This window comes from Cibotium barometz, chromosome 8 (genome assembly GCF_041138505.1).
Source record: "Cibotium barometz isolate CiBa-2024 chromosome 8, ASM4113850v1, whole genome shotgun sequence".
Taxonomy (NCBI): domain Eukaryota; kingdom Viridiplantae; phylum Streptophyta; class Polypodiopsida; order Cyatheales; family Cibotiaceae; genus Cibotium; species Cibotium barometz.
In genome coordinates this window covers 20,794,284-20,818,316 of record NC_141053.1, presented here as the reverse complement: position 1 = coordinate 20,818,316, position 24,033 = coordinate 20,794,284, and the positions used below count along the sequence as shown (strand labels likewise).

General features: G+C 42.6%; 1 protein-coding gene across 1 annotated transcript in view; it reads right to left on the bottom strand.

The window, feature by feature from the left end:
* LOC147636019 (SNARE-like superfamily protein) overlaps positions 1–14,907 on the bottom strand; it is a 55,496-nt gene extending 40,589 nt beyond the window's left edge. Inside the window, exon 1 of the mRNA XM_086801460.1 lies at positions 14,626–14,907. Coding sequence (XP_086657586.1) covers positions 14,626–14,810 — 185 coding nt within the window. The 5' untranslated portion in view covers positions 14,811–14,907. The remainder of the gene's footprint in view (positions 1–14,625) is intronic.
* Between the last annotated feature and the right edge of the window lie 9,126 nt (positions 14,908–24,033).

The following is a 24,033-nucleotide window of genomic DNA, read 5'->3' as shown; positions in this document are numbered from 1 at the left end:
TTGTGTTAGCATCTCCAACATTCACTGTGTGGCTGTCCATAGTGTTCTAAGTGTAGAGATAGCTAGTGTTCACGGTGATCGTCTTTCACAATAGAAGTGAAAAAGAACCGTATGCTATGATACCAATGTAACTTGGTTGAACACAATGCTAATCAATACACTTAAATACACCAAGATTTAATGGACAACATGCTCAATACAAGAAGTAATTTCCTAAATTGACAACAGACGCACAATGAGCCGGAACGGCCGGCCCCTCCCTCAAATAAAGTATATTGACTTTGGGAGAATCAAGTACATAGTGTCATGGGCATTTCTGACCAGATTTCCATACCAATGCATATGAATACAGTATTGTAAACAATGTGGTTGTTGGTGTAGACTTGCAACTCACACTACCCTCTCAAGTGCCCATGTTCCCTTCCATTTGCTCTCTATTGTTCCACCAACACATGGTAGCAACAATCTACAAGAGAGCACGCAAGACAAGAGAACACTACACAAGGTATTGTTAGCACATTCATCCCCAGATTCTGCTCTTTTATGGTGCCCATTTGGTCCCAGCTTTTTCTAGTATTTTTCTGGGTTTTTTCCTAGCTTTTTTGGCATTTTCCAATCGGCCTGTCCAGTAGCTCCAGTCGGCTTGTTTTGCAGCTCCAGTCGGCCAGCTTACATCCACTATATACAGTGGGTGCTGGCCTCTCATCATTCATTCAGTCTTGTACACATTTTACTCCCTCACTTATGAGACTTGTAGTGTCTCTTGCTTGGGACTGTTTTGCTTCAGTATATTCAGCATAGTTTTCTCCATATCTCTCTCTCTCTCTTGCACTCTCTGTTCAGCACATTCTAGTGCCATTCTGCTTCCGCTCTGTGCACTCTTTCATGGTATCATCGCTCCCGGTTGAGCAACCTCTTTGCTGCCCCAAATTCAACACTGTTTTCAGCACCTCCTTCTCTGCGTTTTCCTTCAGATCTGCAGCTCTTTCATGCTGCATTTTCTGGACTGAACCTGGTCACTTTGCCTCTGCGTTTTTCTCTAAGATCTGCAGCTTTCTTTGCTGCGATTTCTGGACTGAACCTGCTGGTTACTGCGCCCTTCAGTTTGGCTTCATCAACACAGCCTTCTGGTACTGTTTGATCAGTTTTCTTCTATTCCACGTGGAGTTTGGGACATAGGCGGCCTGTTTTCTTCAGGACAGCAGCTTCCTTTGCTTCATTTTTCCTCTCTTGTGGGTTTGCTCCTTTGCAGAGGGGATCTTTGGTGTTGCACGCTTTGGTGGCACTCTTGGTACCTATGGAGGACACTTCTACTTCAGAGTTTGTGCATTTTTTTCTTGAGATTGATCCCAAGCTTTTGTGATGGCTACACCGACTTCTCTTCATATGTTTGCTGAGTCAACGAAGTTGGATGGTTCCAACTACACCCTATGGAAGGTGAAGGTGAAATCGGCCTTGCATGGTGTGGATCTTTGGGATTGGCTTGTTACACCGGCCAATGCCACTCCTCCCACCCTTGCTTCCGGTGATGCAACTCAAGCACAGATTGATATTTGGCAGTCGAATGATCGACGCGTTTTCTCCTTTCTGATGTTGAACTGTCAGGATTCTATTCTCTCTCATGTGCGTACACCAGATGCTGCACATGAAGTTGGGAAGGCTTTTGCAGATCTCTATGAGATTAAGTCTCCGAGTCGGATTTTGGCGTTGGAAAAGCAACTTATGAACATATCAGTTTCTGCCTTTCCATCTTTATCTGCTTTCATCTTGAAGATGAAAAATCTCCAGGATGAGCTTGCTGTGTGTGGCAAGGACATCTCCACAGAGGACTATTCGGCTGCTCTCCAAACTTCCAGAGAGGTTTGATGCATACTTTCAGTCTGTTGTTTCTTCTCCTCGTCCTGTTCCAGTTACTTGGGAGGAAGTTCTCCCCTCCATTATGCAGATTGAGTCTCGCTTTGAGGAGCAGACTAGCACCTCTGGTGGCCCTGATGGAGCTTTGGCAACGCAAGATAAAGGGAAGAATCAACAAAAGAAAGGAAAAGGGGATTCTGACAAGAACTCCAAGGATTCCGACAAGGATAAAGACAACAAATCTTCAAAGAATAAGGACATTGAATGTCATTATTGTGGCAAGAAGGGTCACAAGTCATGTCATGTGCACAGTGGGTATCTACCGTGTGCTATACGCATGCAAGACTAGTTTCGAGGCTTGGGGAAGCTTGGAACTAGGCAGGCTGATTGACGAGCTGAGTTAGGGATATACTAACGGGCGGGCACCCAAGTATGGACGGGCGGGCACCCAAGTGTGGACGCTCGATGACCGGCCAAGAGCCTATAAAAGGGTGGCCAAGGTTAGTTATTGTATTATAGAGAGTCTCGCAAGTTTGTGAGAGCTCTATGGTCTTGGAGCCTGGATCTAGTGCAGACGTGCACCTGCTTTATGCAGCCGAGGCCGACAGCAATCTCGAGGCCCGCGAGGGCAGCTTCGCGGCGGTATGGGACGTCGTGAGGAGGAGATTGGTCGGTACGTCATCCTAGTTAGCTCAGCTCGTGGCTCGGTGGGGACAGCCAAGACTGTGGGCTTGCCCACGGCTGTCATGGTTGGGAGGTGAGTCAAGCCTGCACCCCCTTTGTTGTTTGTTGTTCGTTTGTTTGCAGGATTCGAGTTTCGAACCAAGATCGATCACGAGGGGATTCGTGGGGATTTGACAGTGGTATCAAAGCATACCTCGTGAACGAGCAAGTCGGTAGGTAGAGAAGAAGAGGTCGAAGAACGGTATGTGTTAAAAAAGCTTGCTGTTTTTTCTGTGCATACTGCAGTTTTCAGATTTTGTATGTGTTTTTCCTTCATCAAAGAACCCCATGTTGATGGGAGATGGTAGGTTGAATAGGGTTGATTGCTTTTGCATAGAAGAGGCATGGTTGTTGTGCAGTCGTTTAACCTGCAGGGAGAGAAACAGAAAAACGAAAAAGCAAGTTTGCTTTTCGTTGATTGAACGAGAGAGAGAGAGAGAGAGAGAGAGAGAGAGAGAGAGAGAGAGAAAGAAGCGATTGAGGCATGTTGGTCGAACGCTGGTGTGCAGGCGTTTGGTCGAGTCTGTCCAGGCGATAAAGTTGGCAGGCGGCTCAGTGTGCGAGGGCAGCCAGCCACGTAGCCAGGCGGCCATGTCTACCCAGGCGGCCAGCAAGTTGCGCAGCGCCTAGGCCAGGCGGGCTGGTGCCCAGGCCAGGCGGGCTGGTGCCCAGGCCAGGCCGGCTGGTGCCCAGGCCAGGCCGGCGCACAGGCCAAGCGGGCAGCGCCCAGGCCTACGCAGGCGCCCCAGCCAGGCCTACGTAGCCTCACGCAAGCAGGCCAGCGCTTACGCCAGCCACGCCCTGTAGGCGGCCAACGCACGTAACGCATCCGGCTGGTGCGCAGGCTGGCGAGTTGGCACGGGTACAGCCGCACGCAGGACACGCAGGACACGCAGGCGCCAGACGAAAAGCATGCGCCGGCAGCTCACCGACGGGCGAATCCAGGGGGAGGAAAAAAAAAACACTAAGGAAAGCTTTCGTTTTTTTTTAAGCTTTCAGTTTTTTGGAGCTTAAAACTTTTTTTTTTCAAAAGTTTTAAAAGAACCCCCCCTCTCAAAGATTTCAAGATGTTTATTTTTTTTAAAGACAAGAGAATATATATATCCATATATATATATATTTAAAAAAAAATATATATATATATATATATATATATATATATATATATATTCAAAAAAAAACACACAAAAGCTAAAACAAAAGCTAAGCATAGCTTTTCGAGATTTTTTTTGGCTTTTGGGAAACCTTTATAAACCCCCTCACGTGGGCTTCTTGCCACACATCTCTCGAGTTCTCAAGTTCTCAAGTTTTCAAGCTCTCAAGCTCTCAAGTTCGCTCGCACTTTTGTTGTGCAAAGATCGAATTTTCTCTCCGCGTACCCTCTTCACGATGTCGACCCAAGAATCAAAGTTGGAGCCCCTCGTGGAACGCGAAGGCTTGCCGGCTATACGGAAGGCACTGATGCCGATCTTTTTGACGAGTTTGTGTCAAAATCAGATTTCCAAGAGTTCAAAGTAGCTCTCGAAGCTTCTTCGACGGAACGTCAGGCACAAATCGCAGCCCAGATGCAGGCTTTGCAGAACTCCATCGCTCTCTTGACTACTACCCTCTCTACTTTCTCGGGAATGGATACCTTGGCTTCTGCTTTGGGCCCCAATATTACTCCGGAACCGTTCGGGGGCGAGCAAAAGCAGAGAACCAAGGAGATCGTGGACACTTGGCTACACAAGTGGCAAGTTCACTTTCAGTTTCATCCATATGATGATGGAAAGAAGATACAGTTAGCAGCAGGTTTCTTGTCCGGCAAAGCTTTGCTTTGGTGGAAGGAACTGAACCCAAAGCCAACAACTTGGGCACAATTCGAAGACATTTTCAAGAAAGAATTTCTCAAGAAAGAGGATGATTATGATGTTGTTGCCCGATTTTCAGCTTTGACCATGACCTCGCAGCACCTCACTTATGAGGTCTACCTCCAGAAGTTCCGTGACTTGCAGATGAAGACTACAAAGATGGATCCCACTACTCTTTTGGGGTTTTTCGTAGCTGGTTTACCAGACTCGTACCGATTACAAGTTAAAAATAACAAATGCAAAACATTGGACGAGGCCATTCATTCAGCTCGTATCTATGATGATACGATGGTCTCTTCCAAGTCGAAACCCGTTACCGAGCAGGGGAACAAGCATAAAAGAAAGTTCTCCGCACCTATGGCTAACACGACTGAAGGCAAGTCTTCGGACCAACCTTCGAAGAATACAAGTTCGACACCAGCCAAGAAGAAACGACTCCTTAGGGCTTTAAAGCTCAAGAAAGAAGGACGTTTTATCTGCGAAGAAAAAGGACACATGCGTAACGAGTGCCCGAAGAAAAAGGGTACCAAGTCAAACGCAGGACCCAAGCCAAAGGCAGCTAACCAGTTGTCTTTGACAGGTACGTCAATTACTATACTTTCTCGCCCTAGTACTTGTTCTGATTGTCTGTTCAATTCTAAGGTATTTGGCATGCATGATCTTCTCCGAGTTTATGGAGAAGTAAATGGCCATAAAATTCACATTCTGTTAGATCCTGGCAGTTCGCATAACTTTGTTAATTACAAACTTGTGCAGAAATTGAGTCTTGATACGACACTCAACGACCATACCTATGAGGTACGTCTACTTGCGGGCAGACAAGTTTGGGATCGCAAGGTCGAGATGCTTCCAATCCAGATTCAGGACTACAACGATACTCTGGAATGCTATGTTATGCATCTGGAAAATGTAGACTTGTTATTAGGGATTGAGTGGTTTAAGACTCTTGATGTCCAGATAGATTGGTCTAGTCATATTTTTTCTTTTCAGCATAGGGACACCAAGTATAGTATTTTAGGTGATGGTATTCATCCCTCTCAGGACCTCTTGTAAATACAATTGATTTTGGAAATATAATGAATTCTTCTTTGTACACCGCTTTCCATTGTGTCTTGATTCCACTTTCTTCTTTTCTCATCCCTTCCATGGATGTGAATGAATTAAGTGTGTTTGAAAGCAAAGAATTACAAAAGATACTTGATTCGTTTCAAGATGTATTTCCTAAGGAATTGCAATCGGGTTTACCACCTGAACGGGCAGTAGATCATCGTATTGACTTGATCCCTGGTGCTCATCCTGTGAGTATTCCACCTTATAGGATAGCCAAGCTGAGGAAGATGAGTTGGCTAAACAACTCGAAGATTATTTGAGGATGGGCCAGATCCGTCCAAGTAAATCACCTTGGGGTGCACCTGTGTTGCTTAGGAGAAAGAAGGACAATACTTGGAGAATGTGTATAGATTACAAAAGATTGAACAAGCTGACAATTAAGAACCGTTATCCTCTCCCTAGATCAGATGACCTAATTGACCGGTTAGCAGGAGCGAAATATTTCACGAAGATAGATTTACGTACTGGCTATCACCAGATACGTATTCATGAAAGGCATGTCGAAAGAACCGCCTTTCGGACTAGGTATGGCCATTACGAGTTTCTCGTATTACCTTTTGGGTTAACCAATGCTCCAGCCACTTTCCAGCAAATGATGAATGATCTTTTTCGCGAACATTTGGGAAAATTTGTGGTGGTGTTCCTGGATGATATTTTGATATATAGCCGTACTCTTGAGGATCATGTCAGACACCTCACGATTGTCTTATCTATTTTAAGACAGAATCGACTATATGCTAAATTCAGTAAATGTGAATTCTTTATGACCGACATCATTTACTTGGGACACAAGATCACTAGAGATGGATTGAGCATTGACTATGACCGAGTTCAGAAGGTTTTGGACTGGCCTATACCACGAACAGTGAAACAACTTCGTTCTTTTCTCGGTTTTGTAGTTTTTCTTAGGAAATATGTACGGGAGTACTCTCAGCTCACACTACCGATGACCGACTTATTGAAAGGTCGTGGACGTAAGTCCAATCAGCCTATCACTTGGAATAACGATTTGGATATGGCCTTCAGACTTTTGAAAGATAAAGTCAAGGAAGCACCTATCTTAGCATTGCCTGATCCTAGTCGGCCTTATGTTCTTGAAACTGATGCCAGTGACTATGCTATCGGGACTGCTTTATTTCAAGATGGTAGACCGGTTGCTTTTGAAAGTAAAAAGCTAGACGACACTCAATCTCGTTGGCCAACCCTTGAGAAGGAGCTTTATGCTGTGATTCATGCTCTCAAGGTTTGGAGACATTATTTATATGGCTCCAAGTTTGTGGTATTGACTGATCATCAGTCAATCAAGTATGTGTGTGATGCGGATGATTTGAGAGGCAGGAAAGCTCGTTGGGCAAAGTTAATGCAAGATTTTGATTTTGAGATCCGTTATCGGAAAGGGTCCATGAATAGTATTGCAGATGCGCTTAGTCGGATTAGAGAGGTGAATTCTTTGTCGTTCACCGAGATTTCTACTGACTTATTTCAGTCATTGAGAGGGCTTTGCAGGACTGATAGTTATTTTGGTCCATTTTGGCAGAAGATCCAGGACGGGAGCTCATTGATTGACCAAGACTCGGTGACTGCGCAGTCAACCATTCAGGCTGCAGGAGGTCAATGGATGATTCGGAATGGTTTACTGTTCCGTAATGACAAAATTTGTGTACCACAGATCCCGGACATTAGGTCCAAGATTCTGAGGGAGTGTCATGACGCCCCTTCTGCTGGACACCCTGGGGTACACAGGACACTATCATTAGTGAAACACACTTTTTATTGGCCGAAGATAAAAGGGTATGTAGAAGATTATGTTCTCAAGTGTCAGATTTGTCAGGCAAATAAAGCTGAACGCTTTAGACAGGCTGGGTTGTTGCATCCTTTGCAAATCCCAGGTAATAAGTGGGAAAGTATTTCCATGGATTTTATTACCGGATTGCCAAGAACACATCAAGGCCACGATTCTATTTGGGTTGTGGTAGATCGCTTGACAAAGATGGCTAGATTTTTACCGACCCGGAAGACTATTACAGCTACGCAATTAGCTCGGCAGTTTATCGAGCAATTGTTTAGACTGTACGGGTTACCGCAGGACATAGTCAGTGACAAGGACTCTAAGTTTATGAGTGACTTTTGGAAACTTGTTTTCGAGAAGTTGAAAACAACTTTGAATTTGAGTTCCTCTGATCATCCTCAATCTGATGGCCAGACTGAAAGAGTGAATCAGATTTTGGAGGATATGCTTCGAGCATATGTATCCAAAAGACAAAGTTCATGGGAGGATTATCTTCCTATGTTAGAATTTGCATATAACAGTACTAAGCATACGAGTACAGAATTTAGTCCTTTCATGCTTATGTACGGTTTTCAACCAAGATCACCTGTTACAGTAGGATTCTCAGGACTTCAGCATGATGCAGCACGTAATTTTTTGCAAGATATGCAGGAAATGTTACAGGTTGCAAAGGAATCTATTAGAAGTGCTCAAGACCGAGACAGGTTTTATTCTAATAGACATCGTTCACCTAGAGAGTTCTCTGAAGCAACGATGGTGTATTTGCGAGTTCCGAAAGATTCCGAGACTTTACGAACAGGTAGATCTCCGAAATTATCCCCTAGATACTGTGGACCATTTCGTGTTACACGACGGATTGGTTCAGTTGCATATGAATTGGATTTGCCTTCTCATGTGAAAGTTCATCCTGTATTTCATGTCAGTAGACTTAAGGAAGTACTGGGTGGAGCAGATCAGTTAGTTACTCCTCAAGAAATTATAGATGTCCAGGACATGACATTTGTTCCGCATGAACCTGAAAAGATTCTTGGCTTTCGTGAACGAAGATTGCGTCATACGCTTATCACGGAATACAAGATCAAGTGGAAGAATCGTGTTGAGGAGGACGCTACATGGGAGACATTGACTTCTCTTCAGAGAGATTACCCTGGCTTTTTAGTGAGCTCAGGAGTGAGCTCTTAGAGGAAGGGAAGTATGTCATGTGCACAATGGGTATCTACCGTGTGCTATACGCATGCAAGACTAGTTTCGAGGCTTGGGGAAGCTTGGAACTAGGCAGGCTGATTGACGAGCTGAGTTAGGGATATACTAACGAGCGGGCACCCAAGTATGGACGGGCGGGCGGCCAAGTGTGGACGCCCGATGACCGGCCAAGAGCCTATAAAAGGGTGGCCAAGGTTAGTTATTGTATTATAGAGAGTCTCGCGAGTTTGTGAGAGCTCTATGGTCTTGGAGCCTGGATCTAGTGCAGACGTGCACCTGCTTTATGCAGCCGAGGCCGGCAGCAATCTCGAGGCCCGCGAGGGTAGCTTCGCGGCGGTATGGGACGTCGTGAGGAGGAGATTGGTCGGTACGTCATCCTAGTTAGCTCAGCTCGTGGCTCGGTGGGGACAGCCAAGACTGTGGGCTTGCCCACGGCTGTCATGGTTGGGAGGTGAGTCAGGCCTGCACCCCCTTTGTTGTTTGTTGTTCGTTTGTTTGCAGGATTCGAGTTTCGAACCAAGATCGATCACGAGGGGATTCGTGGGGATTTGACAAGTCACCCCAATGTCACAAGAAGCGTGATGAAGCAGCAAAGAACTCTTCCTCAACGGCGGTGTCTCAACCCAAGGATGATGATGGCATTCTTCTCTTAGCAGGTACTCGGTATATACTTGCTCTTGTGACTTCTCAGTCACGGTCTTGGATTGTTGATAGCGGTGCTACTGCTCATATGACACCCCATCGAGATTGGTTCGAGGACTTCACTGCCAAATCAGGCGAGATCACTCTGGGTGATTCTTCTTCTATGCCAGTGCCTGGACATGGCACTATTCCCATTTTTCGTTCTGACGAGGACAAGAGGTACTTCTCTAACGTTCTGTATATTCCAGATTTGGCTTTTAACCTTTTGTCAGTGAGTGCTCTTACAGCTCAGGGTGCGGAGGTGATCTTTTCTTGTTATGAGATTACCATTCGTGATAAGGCGACTAGTAGCATCTTGGCTCAAGGAGTCCAAGATAGTGGTCTCTTCAAGTTATGAGGGTGAGCCTTTTTCGTATAAGGAAGCCCAATCATGTGATAAACAGAAACAGTGGGAGCTTGCCATGCAAGAGGAAATGAAGTCATTGTTACAAAATGACACTTGGGATTTGGTTTGCTTGCCTAAGGGTAAGAAGGCAATTCCAAACAAATGGGTTTATAAAGTCAAGTGTGTTGATGGAAAACCCAAGTACAAGGCAAGACTTGTAGCAAAAGGGTACAAGCAGGAAGAGGGCATTGACTTCCAGGAAGTGTTCTCTCCTGTTGTGAAAATGACTACTATAAGAGTCTTACTTGCCTTGGTGGCTTCATTGGATCTTGAGCTAGATCAAATGGACGTCAAAACTGCTTTCTTGCATGGTGATATAGAGGAAGAGCTATATATGAAACAGCCAGAAGGCTTTGTACAGTCTGGGAAAGAACATCTTGTATGCAAACTTAAAAGGAGTCTCTATGGCTTGAAACAAGCACCCAGACAATGGTACAAAAAGTTTGATGCCTTTATGCTCTCACAAGGTTTTCAACGAAGTGATAGTGATCACTGCTTGTATACCAAGAGGGCTGATGATGACAGTCTCATTATCTTGGTACTTTATGCGGATGATATGTTACTTGCCGCAAAGAGCATTGAAGCTCTGAAACAACTAAAGACACAGCTGAATTCAGTCTTTTCTATGAAAGACTTAGGCAATGCTGAGCACATCTTGGGCATGCGTATCAAAAGGGATAGAAAGAGAAAGCTTCTCTTCTTGTCTCAAGAGAAGTACATTAAAAAGGTACTTGACAGGTTCAATATGTCTAATGCTAAGCCATATGGAGTGCCATTGCCTCCTCATGTTAAGCTTAGCAAGAGAGACAGCCCAAAAGATGATGCAAGCATTAATTTTATGCAAGATGTACCGTATGCTTCAGCTTGTGGTTCATTGATGTATGCTATGATCACAACTCGTATGGACATTGCTTATGCAGTGGGAGTTGTAAGCAGATACATGGCAAATCCAGGCAAGTCACATTGGGAAGCAGTGAAATACATCTTACGCTACTTGAAGGGTACAGTGGATAAATGCTTATGCTTTGGTGAAGGGTCCATGCATCTAGAGGGATATTGTGATGCAGACATGGCAGGTGATATTGATACTCGCAAGTCCACTAGCGGGTATGTGTTTACATTGGCTGGTGGTGCAATTTCATGGTGTTCCAGGCTACAAAGAATAGTTGCACTATCCACTACTGAGGCTGAATATATTTCAGCCACAGAGGCCTCGAAAGAGGCCATTTGGCTGAGTTGGGATTGCAACAGCACATGCCAGTCATCTATTGTGATAGCCAGAGTGCCATTCATCTGGCTAAGAATGCCATGTTCCATGCGCGTACAAAGCACATTGATGTGCGCTATCACTTTATCAGACAAGTGATAGACGATGGTCTAGTCACATTGACTAAGATCAAAACGCAAGAAAATCCCTCAGATGTATTGACAAAGAGCCTCGCCAAGTCATCGCATGAGCATTGCCTTGATTTGGTGGGAGTCAGATGATTCACACACACACACTTCTACAAGATCGCTCAACAAGATCTTTAAGTGGCAGGTTGTTGGGGATAAAGCTCTTGCTGAGCCCCTTGTCACATATGTAAAGTGTGTACATATAAACACACACACACACATTATTTTACATGGCCAAATTGGCCCGTGTCCGGCCGGGGACGCCCGGACACGTGTACCCTAAGTTTTAATAAAACTAAAGTAGTGAGTAAGTGAGAAATACACTCACGTTGAAATCTGCAGGGAGTCGACTTCTTCTTCTCTTCTCTGTGTGGTGCTCAAACCTGTTCGAACCCTCACACATTCTCACCGACACACTCTTCTCTACACCCTCTGGTCTCTACACTCCCTCAACTTTCGACATGGCTCTATTACTCCAGAAAAGATTTCTTCAAGAGAAATCCTGCTCTGATACCACTCTAAGCCTAACGGAGTGTGCAGTAACAGATGCAACCACGTGTGTATGAGAGAGAGAGAGAGAGAGAGAGAGAGAGAGAGAGAGAGAGATGGGAATAGGGGATTCACACAATACACCACACTGAGTAGGGAACAGGCCCAGCCCCCTCTTCAGGAATTGATTTCAAGAACAATCCACGGGCTTTTCCAAGCCAGGACCAATACAACAAATGAATACAATATCAAACAAAGGTGTCAATGATGAGATCGGACTGATGTCGACGTCAAGGCACAAGATAACTGATGCCGAGCTCACCTCGAGGATGACCCACAAGAAACTTACACCGGGCTAGTACTAAAATCCAAAGAATCCAATTGATGTTCTCAAGTATCCACAAAAAGCTCTTTCTTCTCAATCCAATCTTTTCACTAATAAAGGGGGAGGCAGCGGTCCTTCAAATGGAAGCAACCCCCCTCTCAAAGAAGGCGGCTGAAAGGAGGTGCTCATGGAAGAGTCAGACAACAACCAATAGTTAGCGGTGGAGGAGTAAACATGCAACCAATAGGTGACAGAAAATCCAGCAAATAGGAGGCAAAAAGCCCGGCTCTGGAGCGGTGGAGACACCGGCGGTATGTGGCAATAAACTGCCTCTGGGGCGGCAGCGGTCCTTCAAATGGAAGCAACCCCCCTCTCAAAGAAGGCGGCTGAAAGGAGGTGCTCATGGAAGAGTCAGACAACAACCAATAGTTAGCGGTGGAGGAGTAAACATGCAACCAATAGGTGACAGAAAATCCAGCAAATAGGAGGCAAAAAGCCCGGCTGTGGAGCAGCGGAGACACCGGCGGTATGTGGCAATAAACTGCCTCTTGGGCGGCAGCGACACCTGCGGCAGGTGGCTCTGGGTGGCGGCACTTCTTCACAGGGGGTGGAGCAGCGGTGGTTGGTGCTGCAAAGGGGGCTGCTGGTAGAGGGGAGGTAGAAAGATGATGTAGAAGATAAAACTCTTACTTTTCCCAAGGGAGTTCTTCCACCTCCTTCTAAGAGCCTCCAAGTGTTTTTCCTATGATCCACTAAGAGGGTGCTTGGTTTTTTAAATACTTGAGGAGATGCCTGCTTTCACCATGATGTTCGTCAAAAACCCTGACAATGGAGGCTACAGGCGGCAGTAGCAGTTCTGGTGCCGGCGACTCAGAAGTTGAAGGCGAATTTGGGGGCCACTGACTAGCTCACTGGCGGCGTTGAGAGCTGGGCCAAGCACTAGCGAGGCTACCTGCTGGCACGTTGGTTGGCTGCGCTAGTGGCAGCCAGCAGTAGTGTAGGGAACAAAGGCGGCATAGGCGACAGGAGTTGGGACAGGCGGCGCGCGTTGGATGTGACTAGGCACTGGCGTTGAAGTTGAGCGCTACTTCTTGGTAGCTACAACTCTGGAGGGGGCGCACAGCAAAAGGTATGATGACGGTGCTAAACATTAGGTGGCGACTCAGATGGCGGCTCCATACAATTGTGCAGGCAGCAGATCCAAACAGCAGTGGAGAGAGAGAGTGGCGTCAATGATGATAGTCCTCTTCCACTAGATGATGATGTTGATGAAGGTGAGGATAATCTCCAAGCTTCAATGAATAAGGAGAAGAGAGAGGTTCATGCTTCTTTTATACCTTGGGAAAGCCTTGTTTTCTTTTTTGCCTAAAGCTTGTCCAAGCTTTGGCTTTTACCTTTTACTCTTTGCTTTTCTCTTTTTGCTTTTGTTTTTGCTTCTTTTACATTTATTAATAGGCCTTGCTTTTTGGCCTTGGAAATGCTTCTTGAAAAAACAACTTTTAGCTTTTTGGCCCGGCTCAATCTCCTCTTGCCAACGGTGCCCTTGGTTCACAGTCAACCCAATTTGACTTTTTGCTTTTCTTGCTTTTTTTTTTTTTTACCACAACTGCTCTGGTCCCTTTCCCGATGACTTCTTCCACCTGTGCGATGTCCGGGCATGGGTTCCATCATGTGAAATAAGCTAGGAGGGCCAAATAGTTACACTAGTCTTAGGGTTAGTTGACCTAATTTAGGGGTTAGGGGACCCATGTGTTAGGAAAAACAGGGTAATTGTAAGGGTCAAGGCTCATAAGTAATAATCCCATAAGTATAGCTTTTATTGTTAGGCTATATAAGTGAGGGTTATGTGATGGATTATTGTATTATCCTATGGTGTGTCTAAGGACCAGGTGGTCAATACTTGGACCATAAATGATAACCCATTCCTGCCAGTCCATAGTTAGATGCAGGCAGTCTCTACCATAGTTGGTATGGGACACAAGGCTTATTGGCATGAGTCTACTATGGATGGAAGCCTTGACCCTATGCTCGGGGGTGATCCAATGTATTGGATCTATGGTTGGGTGGTGATTTATAGTTGGATGCAGGCAGTCTCTACCATAGTTGGTATGGGACACAAGTCTACTATGGATGAAAGCCTTGACCCTATGCTCGGGACTGATCCAATGTATTGGATCTATGGTTGGGTGGTGCTTGTGAAACCTAATTTGGATTAACTATGCTTATGTCTTGTGTTTAGGGGATCTTTGGGAGGGTTTGGTCACGACACACCCCTGACACAAACCATTTGTCGATCCTGTGGAGATTCCAAGAGGGTTCTAGCAACATACACATCATGCAGGATTGCACTTGATGGCTTCAGAATCAGACCAACACGAAAGGGCACTAGAAGCGCACTCATGACCACTTCCACCCTGCTCAGGGACACAGGGCAACATTCCTCAATATTTGGAAACCGATCCCCTTATTGATGTGGGAGCCCCTAATGGTACTAAAATTGCAATGACTAAACAATCTAGCCAGTCGGAGCTTGAGCTACTAGCTCACAGCATCATCTTTTTGAGTAAGGGGCTGCTTCTTCCCCATGGTTGTTCCAAAACATGATTAAAAATGTACGAAAAGGGGTGGGGGTGGGGGTGGGGGTGGGGATGGGGGGCTCTGATTATTATCTAAAATTGTGAGACGATGTAGAGGGTGGTTCTTCTCCAAAAACAAACAAAGGGTAAAAAATTTTCGAAAACAATTACTTCGTAAAACGAAAAGAAAAAGCATGATTGAATTCTTGAAGCAAACAGAAAACCTGGTGGGATCCATCTTGACGGTGAAGGATCGGAGGGAGAACAGGAGGCCAAACATGAGCTTCTGGTCCTGGTGGGGGCTAAGCGTGGTGTGAGGGCGGTACCACAGGTGGTAATGGAGGCAGACCCCATTCCTGTTGTAGATGTACATGCACCTCATGCGAGGTGGAGGTATAGTTGCTGCCATCTTCTAATTTTCACACCAAATGTTCCTGTATGGCATCCCAAACATATATATTTTGGATTTTTTTAAAAAATCGAAGATTAGTATTGAAAAATTGCATGCAATCACTTCCCTCCTTTGAGGAATGCATGCCATATCACACTAATCTTCTTTTTTTGGGGAGGCTTCATTTGTGCATGCCCAAACCCAGGTCCTCATTGTGGAACCCGACGGTTCTACCACCTGAGCTACACGCCCGTCGGCTATATCACACTTCTCCTTAAGGAGTGCATGCCATCGCTTCCCTCCCTAAGGAGTGGTAGATTGGAAGGTGTGGATGCTACCCAAAAGGCATTCGGGTTATATTATTTGAGTGCTAAAGTATACATTTGACATAGCAAGAAACATTTCATCACTAAAGTTATGCCAATGTTGTGTTGTGAATATTACATTTTTCACACAATGTTATCAAAATGAATGTAGCATTAGACTACTCAAAAGCTTAAGACAGCCTTACATCGTCCATGTGTAGTATGCAGCCCTAGACTACTACATGACTTGTATAAAGACCATTCGATAAGAATTGGGCCCAAAAAAGAGCCTCGTTTGGGTTCAATTGTGGAGTTTCAATGTGCACACAAAATGACGTTCAAGTGGACATTTCACACTAAAAGAAAAGGTGCTACTTTGACTTCAGCCCACCACTAAAGTAAGTGTGTCACTATCTTGTGCTTATACACATTATCGATTGAATTTTCACGTTTAGTACCACTCTTACTTACAGCAAAGTATTAAACTTTAGTACATTGCTCCATCCCATTAGTTTTTTTACTCTACTCTCCTCTTCTCTATCTTCAATACATCTAGTGCACTCATCGCAAGATCACAACCAACTTCTTTATATCTCCCTTAGCAAATGTAATTCAATAGTGGATGCAGCCTCGTACCCACATGCTTCTATGACAATTGCTTCCATGACCAATCGCAAACTGCTAAGATGATGTTGTATGCTAGTAGAGGCTAGGGTGCAATAAACAATTTGGCATTTATTTGTAACTGGACGGCGGGCTCAAGTGTGATTGTGTAAATAGCTTGTGTGAGTTGTGTTTCGTCGAGGCAATCCTCTGAAAACCACCACATGGTAGGTGTTGACTCGATTGATAAGACCATTCGGCCCATAATGGTAGTCACAATATATGTGATCTTCTCACAACTTTCAACCCACCCAAAGCTATCTTGCTTTGTGTTTGGGCCCTAGAACCTTAGGAAGGGTGTCCAAGATGAAAGATAACCTCGCCCATATATAAAATGTTATGAGATTGTGGTCCATGCAAATGTAGCCTACTTGGTAGTGCCAAATCTATCAAGCCATTTGGTAGTGTGCCAAATTACAAGAGCGTGCAATTTTGTAATTCTAGGCGATGTTATGTATCTTATGCAATACAATTAATTGTGTCATCCTTTATCATTCTCTACTTCTTTAAGCAAATACTCTTCATCTTTGAATACTGTGGATTTGTATTTACCTTCTTTGATTTGAATGAATGTAAGGCTTTTCACATCACAATACAAGGAGCATATGGTCATTTCCATTGTAGCATCTTCTTCATTTGCCAAAGCATGCATCACCAAAAGCTTTACAATGGATATTTGTATCTTCCTTCTAGACTTCTTAAAGAATGGATAGGGGGACCACAACTTTATTCCACATTATCTACCTAGCCAGTGTTCCATCCCCATTTTAAACCGATCATGCATGTCGTTAGCTCTTCATACATTTCGCTACCCAGCTAGTGTTCCATCCTCGTTTTAAACCGATCACACATGTCACACATCCCCGTTTTAAACCGATCACACATGTCACACATCCCCGTTTATGCCATTCATATCCATTCCATTTCATTTACCACCCTTCTTAGTCTTTATAGCTTCACCAACCCTTCCTACTTGTATTTCCCATCACAAAACCTTCTCATATAACTCCTATCATTAGGAATTTTTTGGACCCAAAACTTTTGATTAGGAATGGACCAATAGGAGGAGAGCTGGGTGCACATTTTTGACTTCTTTGACCCTAGGGGGCCTAGGCTTTGGTTTGCTAATGGGACCTAATTACTACTCTTGTCCCCCTACCTCCTGGGCCCAAACTTAGAGGTCCCCCCACCTAGAATCGTACATATTAAAAACCCTAAAAATTTAAAAAATTTTATTTTTTTTCCAAAAGTGTGTTTTCCCTCTCAAACTTCCCCCCAACATACTCTAGGTTTGGAAAGCTCATTTTGAACCTCTTTCTTCCTCTTCTAAGCTCTCCATTACTGCAAAAACTCCATATCTCTCAAGCTCTCCCTCCTTGTCAAGCTCCCTCAGTCTCAAGCTCCCTCTCCCTCTTTCTTCCTTTTCTAAGCTCTCCATTGCTGTGCAGAAACTCCATCCCTCTCAAGCTCTCCCTCCTTCTCAAGCTCCCTCCCTCTCAATCTCCCTCTCTCTCTCTCTCTCTCTCAAGCTTCCTCCCTCTCCATTGTTGCAGAAACTCTACCCCTCTTTAGTTTACTCTAGGTTCAGGAAGCCTATTCTCAAACTCTTACCCTCTTTTAAGCTTTCCATTGCTGCACTGAAAACCTTGAACTTTCTCTCCTCTCCACTCCTTTGTTGTAAAACAAGCTTTTCTTTTCCCTTCTTCTCTTTTCTTACCACCATGGCCTCTTCCAGTAATGTGAGAAGACCTAGGGAGAAGGTGGAAGAGCTTGTGCTGCATAACACAAGAGATGAGAATGGAGTTTGGGCTCCAACAAGATTCAGGGTTGGGGCTTGGGTCTACATACAGCCAAGCTCTAAGAGACCACATTGAGTGCATCAACTGGGGAATATGCTACATCATTTGAAGGGGCGGCTACAAGGCGTCAAGCATACTAAGAAAGAAGGACTAGTTGCCATAGTGCAACATGTGTATACCCTTGGAGACCTGTACATTCAAGGCCAACGACCAAGGTTTCCTTCAAATTGTCAGTGTAACATAAACACAGCTTTAACAACATGCTAATATTAGATTTTTTGTTTTAAATTTTCTTATGATCCTCTATTTTCTTATGTCTCTCTGCTGGCAGATACTTTCCCCTCTAATTATGTTGAGGAACAACCACTCCAAAGCCTTACTGGAGTTTTTTATGCTATGCATGCACCCATTGGAGAGGCAATGTTTGTATCTCAAAGCCCAAGTGATCTTGTACAGAACAATATCTTTTTCTTTTCTCACTCATATTTTGTAGATAAAAAACCAGGTTTATTTGGCAAGCTAGAAGAGATCCCCAACCCCCCTCTTAACAATCCTGAATGGCCCAAACCAGATTCTTGGACTATCTTATGCTTAAAGTTTAAGATGGTAAGTGATATCAAGACATCACTCAAGTTTTCAAAGGCATCTAGGTCAGTAGGGCTAAATTGGTTTTGTCCTTTACATGTTTTTGTGCACATGTTCAATTCCATGCCAATGCACCAAACAAAAACAATGTATATTTGTAAGGAGGTACGATCTGACCAAATTCAAGGATTACTAGGAGAGGGTTGGGAGGTTAATGAGGGGTCACATCAAGGTGATGTGTACAAGTGCAATGTAGTGGATTCTACAGTGTCTTTTGCAGGTTCTTGAAGGCACGCTCTATTTTGTACATGCGTCTGCACTACCAGAGATGGTTGAAAAAGCACGAGACATGGATCCCACTTCAAGCCTCAGAAGAAGAAATTATGCTTATTGAGGTAGCTGTGATGATGCAAAATGGAGGGATGACAAATAGTGTATTTTTACACATGATTAAAGGTATTTTTATCTTGTAAATTACTGTTTTTCATAATCAATGTACTCAACTTCATTATAAATGCATCAGAAATGATTCTGAGTGGCTGGGGGAGCAGTGCCAGAACAGTGTAAATTTTGAGCTTGCATTGCTGCTGTAGAGCCCAAATTCGCACTGTTCTGGCATAGCTTCCCTAGCCCTCCAGGAGCAATTCTGATGCATTGGATAACAAATAATGTATTTTTACACATGATTAAATGTATTTTTATCTTATAAATTACTGTTTTTATAGTTAATGTACTCAGCTTTATGCATCAGAAATGATCCTGAGTGGCTGGGAAAGCAGTGCCAGAACAATGCGAATTTTGAGCCTGCAGCGCCGTTGCAGAGCCTAAATTTGCACTGTTCTGGCATAGCTTCCCCAGCCCTCTAGGAGCAATTTTGATGCATTGGATGACAAATAATGTAATTTTACACATGATTAAAGCTGTTTTTATCTTATAAACTATTATTTCTCACAATTAGTGTACTCAACTTCATTATAAATGTATCAAAAATGATTCTGAGTGGCTGGGGGAACAGTGCCAGAATAGTGCGAATTTTGAGCCTGCACTGCTACTGTAGAGCCCAAATTTGCACTGTTCTGGCATAGCTTCCCCAACCCTCCAGGAGCAATTCTGATGCATTGGATGACAAATAATGTATTTTTACACATGATTAAAGATATTTTTATCTTATAAATTACTATTTTTTATAATTAATGTACTCAACTTCATTATAATTAATATACTCAACTTCATTATAAATGCATCAGAAATGATGCATTTAACTTCATTATAAATGCATAAAAAATGATGCATTTAACTTCATTATAAATGCATCAGAAATGACAGTTAGTTATGGATGTACTGGCTCTTGACAGGCTTCTAACGTGACCCTTGAATTATAAGCTTTTTGGAGGGAAAATTTATTTTTATCATACATATTGGTTGGGTTGTGTTTTTTCTACCTCAAAATGTAAAAAAATACAAAATAAAAAAATTTCACCTTTTGGGGCCCACCTAAATACGAGAATGTTTTGCTGATGTGGAAGGGAGATATGGTGGGAGTTAATGAGAAAGGAGATTTCAAACTGACAAGAAAGATTCAATTTGTAGGAGAGTGAAGATAAAAATTCATACATATTGGTTGGGTGGTGTTTTTTCACCTCAAAATGTAAAAAAATAAAAAAATAAAAATTTTCACTTTTTGGGGCCCACCTAAATACAAGAATGTTTTGCTGATGTGGAAGGGAGATATGGTGGGAGTTAATGAGAAAGGAGATTTCAAACTGACAAGAAAGATTCAATTTGTAGACAGTGAAGATAAAAAATTCAAAAAGTAAGAGAGAAAGTATGAGAAAAGTCAAAAAGTAATAGAGAGAGTATGAGAATATTCCCTTTAAAAAGTGAAACTAGGGGGTATGGCTGATGTGGCAAGGCAAAAAATAGGGGTCATCATAGCCTTTGTCTCCCTTAAGCCCAACTTTTTAAGCTCTAATCCCTTAAAATTAGGAATCCTTAGGAGGCCCTTTTTGGGTCCAAAAAATTCCTAATGTATTAGCTAAACCTATATACTCCATAATTTCACTATTCATGCAACCTTAACTAAACCTAATATATATGGTAATTTGCTAAGGTTATAGTATTCTCTTTACAAGTGTTTCTATACATTCTTCCCGCCACTTTAGTTGTATTTCTTCTTGTTCCTTCAATCTTAATTGCTAATGTCTTTCTTGCTCTGAAAACCACTCTTGTTGTTCTTGTTCTACCAATCTCTTCTAAAATTCTCACGAAGACCCTCTCCCCAACAATGACCTTGAGTTACTCGTAAAGCAAAACACAATGGTAGCATCAAAGAGATAGATTACTAAGAAAAACACCACAAAGATAATCAAGAAACTAATCAATGAGTTCAACTTGCTTATGAGAAAAGAACATGGATAAGCTCAAAAAGAGATTAACACAAGGTGCAAGAGTATGTACCCAACAACCACTTACTTTAGTTCACAAATCATAAGGTAATTACATCAATATATAAACTCATGAAGGCATCTCTACGTGACAACATCTTTATGCCACCACTTCCATTAGGGTTAAGATAACTTATATTATATCATCCTATATGTCTTTAGCGTCTTGCCAATGCTTGCTCACTCATTTAACCAAGAACATTAAGAAGAGGCTAGCCACAATGATAGAAAAAGTATATCTATTATTTACACATGAAAACATAAAAAGAAAAAAGTGAGAAAATGTTGGAAAAGCATTTACCTGGGCACCTGATAGTTCCTAGTTTAGACACTCGATGCCAAATGTAGACAGATACCTAGGAGAGGGCTTATATAGACTTGGCAGTTTCATTTTTACATACAGCTAGATGGATAGATGGGTAGACTTGGCACTCTGCCAAAGTAAGACGCATGCTTGTGTGGACTATATGACCACATTAGTGAGTGCTAGACAACAAACCAAGGACACACTGCTCTTGGATTGTGGGGCCTGTTTAAGGGTCCAAATGGTCATGGTGAGAGCTCCACAAAGTTCTTAACATAACAATGTTGTAGTTTAATATGGTCTCAGTAAGATGATATGGTCAGTTGGTCATTTTGGACCACTTGATGTTGTCGACTTATGTCCATGTTGACCCTAGTAATTATATATAGACTAGATTGGCAACCTTATTTTATCATCGAGTTCATTGTGATCAAGTACTATTGTAAGCAAGGAATCCTCTATCTAGAGTCTGTGTAGATCGCCACATGAAAGCTTCTTACCTAGAGCACCCATCTCTAGATCACCACCAAAGCTCTTTACTTGGAGCACACGGGTGGGCGGACAACCAATCAAAGTTTGTAAGCATTAATATTATTTACTTTCCACTTCTTTCTATAATCAATGGTTTGTATTGTGCTTTGATCTTGCTTCAACTATTATGTTTTCTTACATGGTATTAAAGCATAAAAGCTTGTTTTTTTAAAGGTAGATTTGGAGAGATGGCCCAATCTGCAATAACGCAGCCGATTGGACTAGGTCTATTCTTGATTTATACAAGTTATGGAAAATCGCAATAGGGGTTGATGCAAAGTTGGGTCCTACTTCGGATCAGTAAATCCACTACAAACCATACTAGTAGATTCAACAAACCCACTATAGACCATACTGCCAGATCCACTATAGGGGTTGATGAAAATTCTTGTCCTACTAGATCCACTACAAACCATAGATCAAGATCTTGCTTTGGCATGGAATCTTCATTTTTAATCAAAAGTATGCAATTCTAAAGGCATTTGGCATGGTAGTGGTTACTCCCATGGAGGTTGATGTAAAGCTTTGTATGGATGATGCTTCTCCACTTGTGATATGAAGGAGTACAAGAAGTTGTTTGGGAGTTTAATCTTTCTATGGAATACACACCTTTACCCTTAGTGTCCTTAGTAGGTTCTCAAATTAGCCCAGAGAGAAACACTGGGGGTGTTAAGTTACCATTAGGTATGGCATCACTTACACATCAGGAAATTCCTTGACTATATTTTGTGACTTAGATTGGGCAAGAGATTGTGATAGCAAAAAATATGATGCTACTTATGCGGCTTTCTTATTAGGTCTGGAATTACATCTTGGATCAACAAGAAGAAGCCTACAGTGGCACTTTCTTCTATAGAGGAGGTTGAGTACAAGGTAGTATGCTTTGCTTCATATAAAGAAGTCTAGTTAAGAAGGATTTTAGGAGACATGGGTGTTTAAAGAGTGACAATGTTGATGTGTGACAATCAGAGTTGCATGACGGTTGCCAAGAACTTAGTGTTTTATGCTTACACAAAGCACATTGAGATTCAGTATCATTATGTGCGTGAGTTTATCATGGCTGGAGACATGGAATAGCCCAACAATAGAGAATTGTGTAAATATTTTCACAAAGATGCTTGGGAGAGATTTGTTAGAGTGGCCATCTTCATTAACTTGGCATTGAACTGAAGAGGTAATTCACTTAGAAGTGGACATTGAGGGGGGTGTTGGAAAAACATTTTCTCAATGCTCCACCCTCATATTGTTAATGCGGGTGATGGATGTGCTCTATTTCCTTTATAGTCTATATACAACCTGAAAGCCCCATCCTTCTCCTTTTTTGAGTTCTTTTGAAGAAGAACACGTGCACCCCAAGGTGATAGATTGGTTATCCTTTCTGTAAGAGATCATCTATTTGCTTCTTCAATTCTACATACTCTTCTTGTGCATTAAATTAATAAGGATATTTCACAAATGGTGTTACTCTAGGAATCAAATTTATAGCATGATCAAGAGTTCTAGGAGGAAGTATTCTCAATAAATCATTTCAAAATGCATTCGCACATCCCTCTAAATCATTCTTCACACAAGGAGGTTTCTCTTCCTCTTCTAGGGTCTTGTTTTGTACTTTGACAAAACACTAGGGAGATCTCACATCACTGATAGATTCACTAGATTAAATTTATGGCACAAATCTCGTGCAAACAAATTTATCTATTTGTTTAGAGATTGAGATTAATGAAAAAGAATCACCTTCCTTTACTCATTGTTGTCAATAACAACTTCGGTCTTAGATCTAATAACCAATCAATCCCAAGTATACAAACATTTTGCCAAATGAAAACTTGGAATTTGGAGGATGATTGATCCCACTATAAGTAGAAGTCTTTCTACCACTGGCTAGCTTTATAGGTTTGCTAGTTCTTGAATTTAATTCAAGTTTGAGAGTCTTGACTAGCATAGGAGGTATAAACTATGGCTACTACCAAACTCATTAAGAATTCACATTTATGCCCCATAATATTCTAATCGTCTTTGTCCTCGATTCACATTTATGCCCCATAATATTAACCTTAACCCTAATCTTCTTTGTCCTTGATTTCTTGGGGATGAGTGGATTATCTATCTTTGTAACTTTAGCCATGATATGCTTCTGGGGGTAAGTGCTTTCTTTATACACTCTAAGTGTGATATGCCCCTTCTCTCCACTATGTGGAGGCCATTGCCTTCTCCACAAACTATGGATCATATTACCAAGACCTGTTTTTCATTCCATTTGATCTCTATTGGGGCTTTGTAGCTTGGTCCTTTCCATATGAACCCTTGTTATTTCCATAGAAACCCTTGTTATTTCCATCTAAACCCTTGGTATTACTCCCAATTTGTGAGCCTTGCATGTTTCCAAAATACTTCTTACTTTGCTTCTTCTTCTGATAATCTCTCATTTGAAGTTCTTGGCCTTTCTCATCGCACATCCTAAAAATTGATGATTATACTCTCATTCTATGGAAATAGGATATCTTCATCTAAATTGTCATGGAATGGGTAGCTCCTAGATCATCAAATCTAGAATTGGTCTTTGTATTCTTCAACAATTTTCTCTACTTGTTTGATCTTGAGGAACTACTT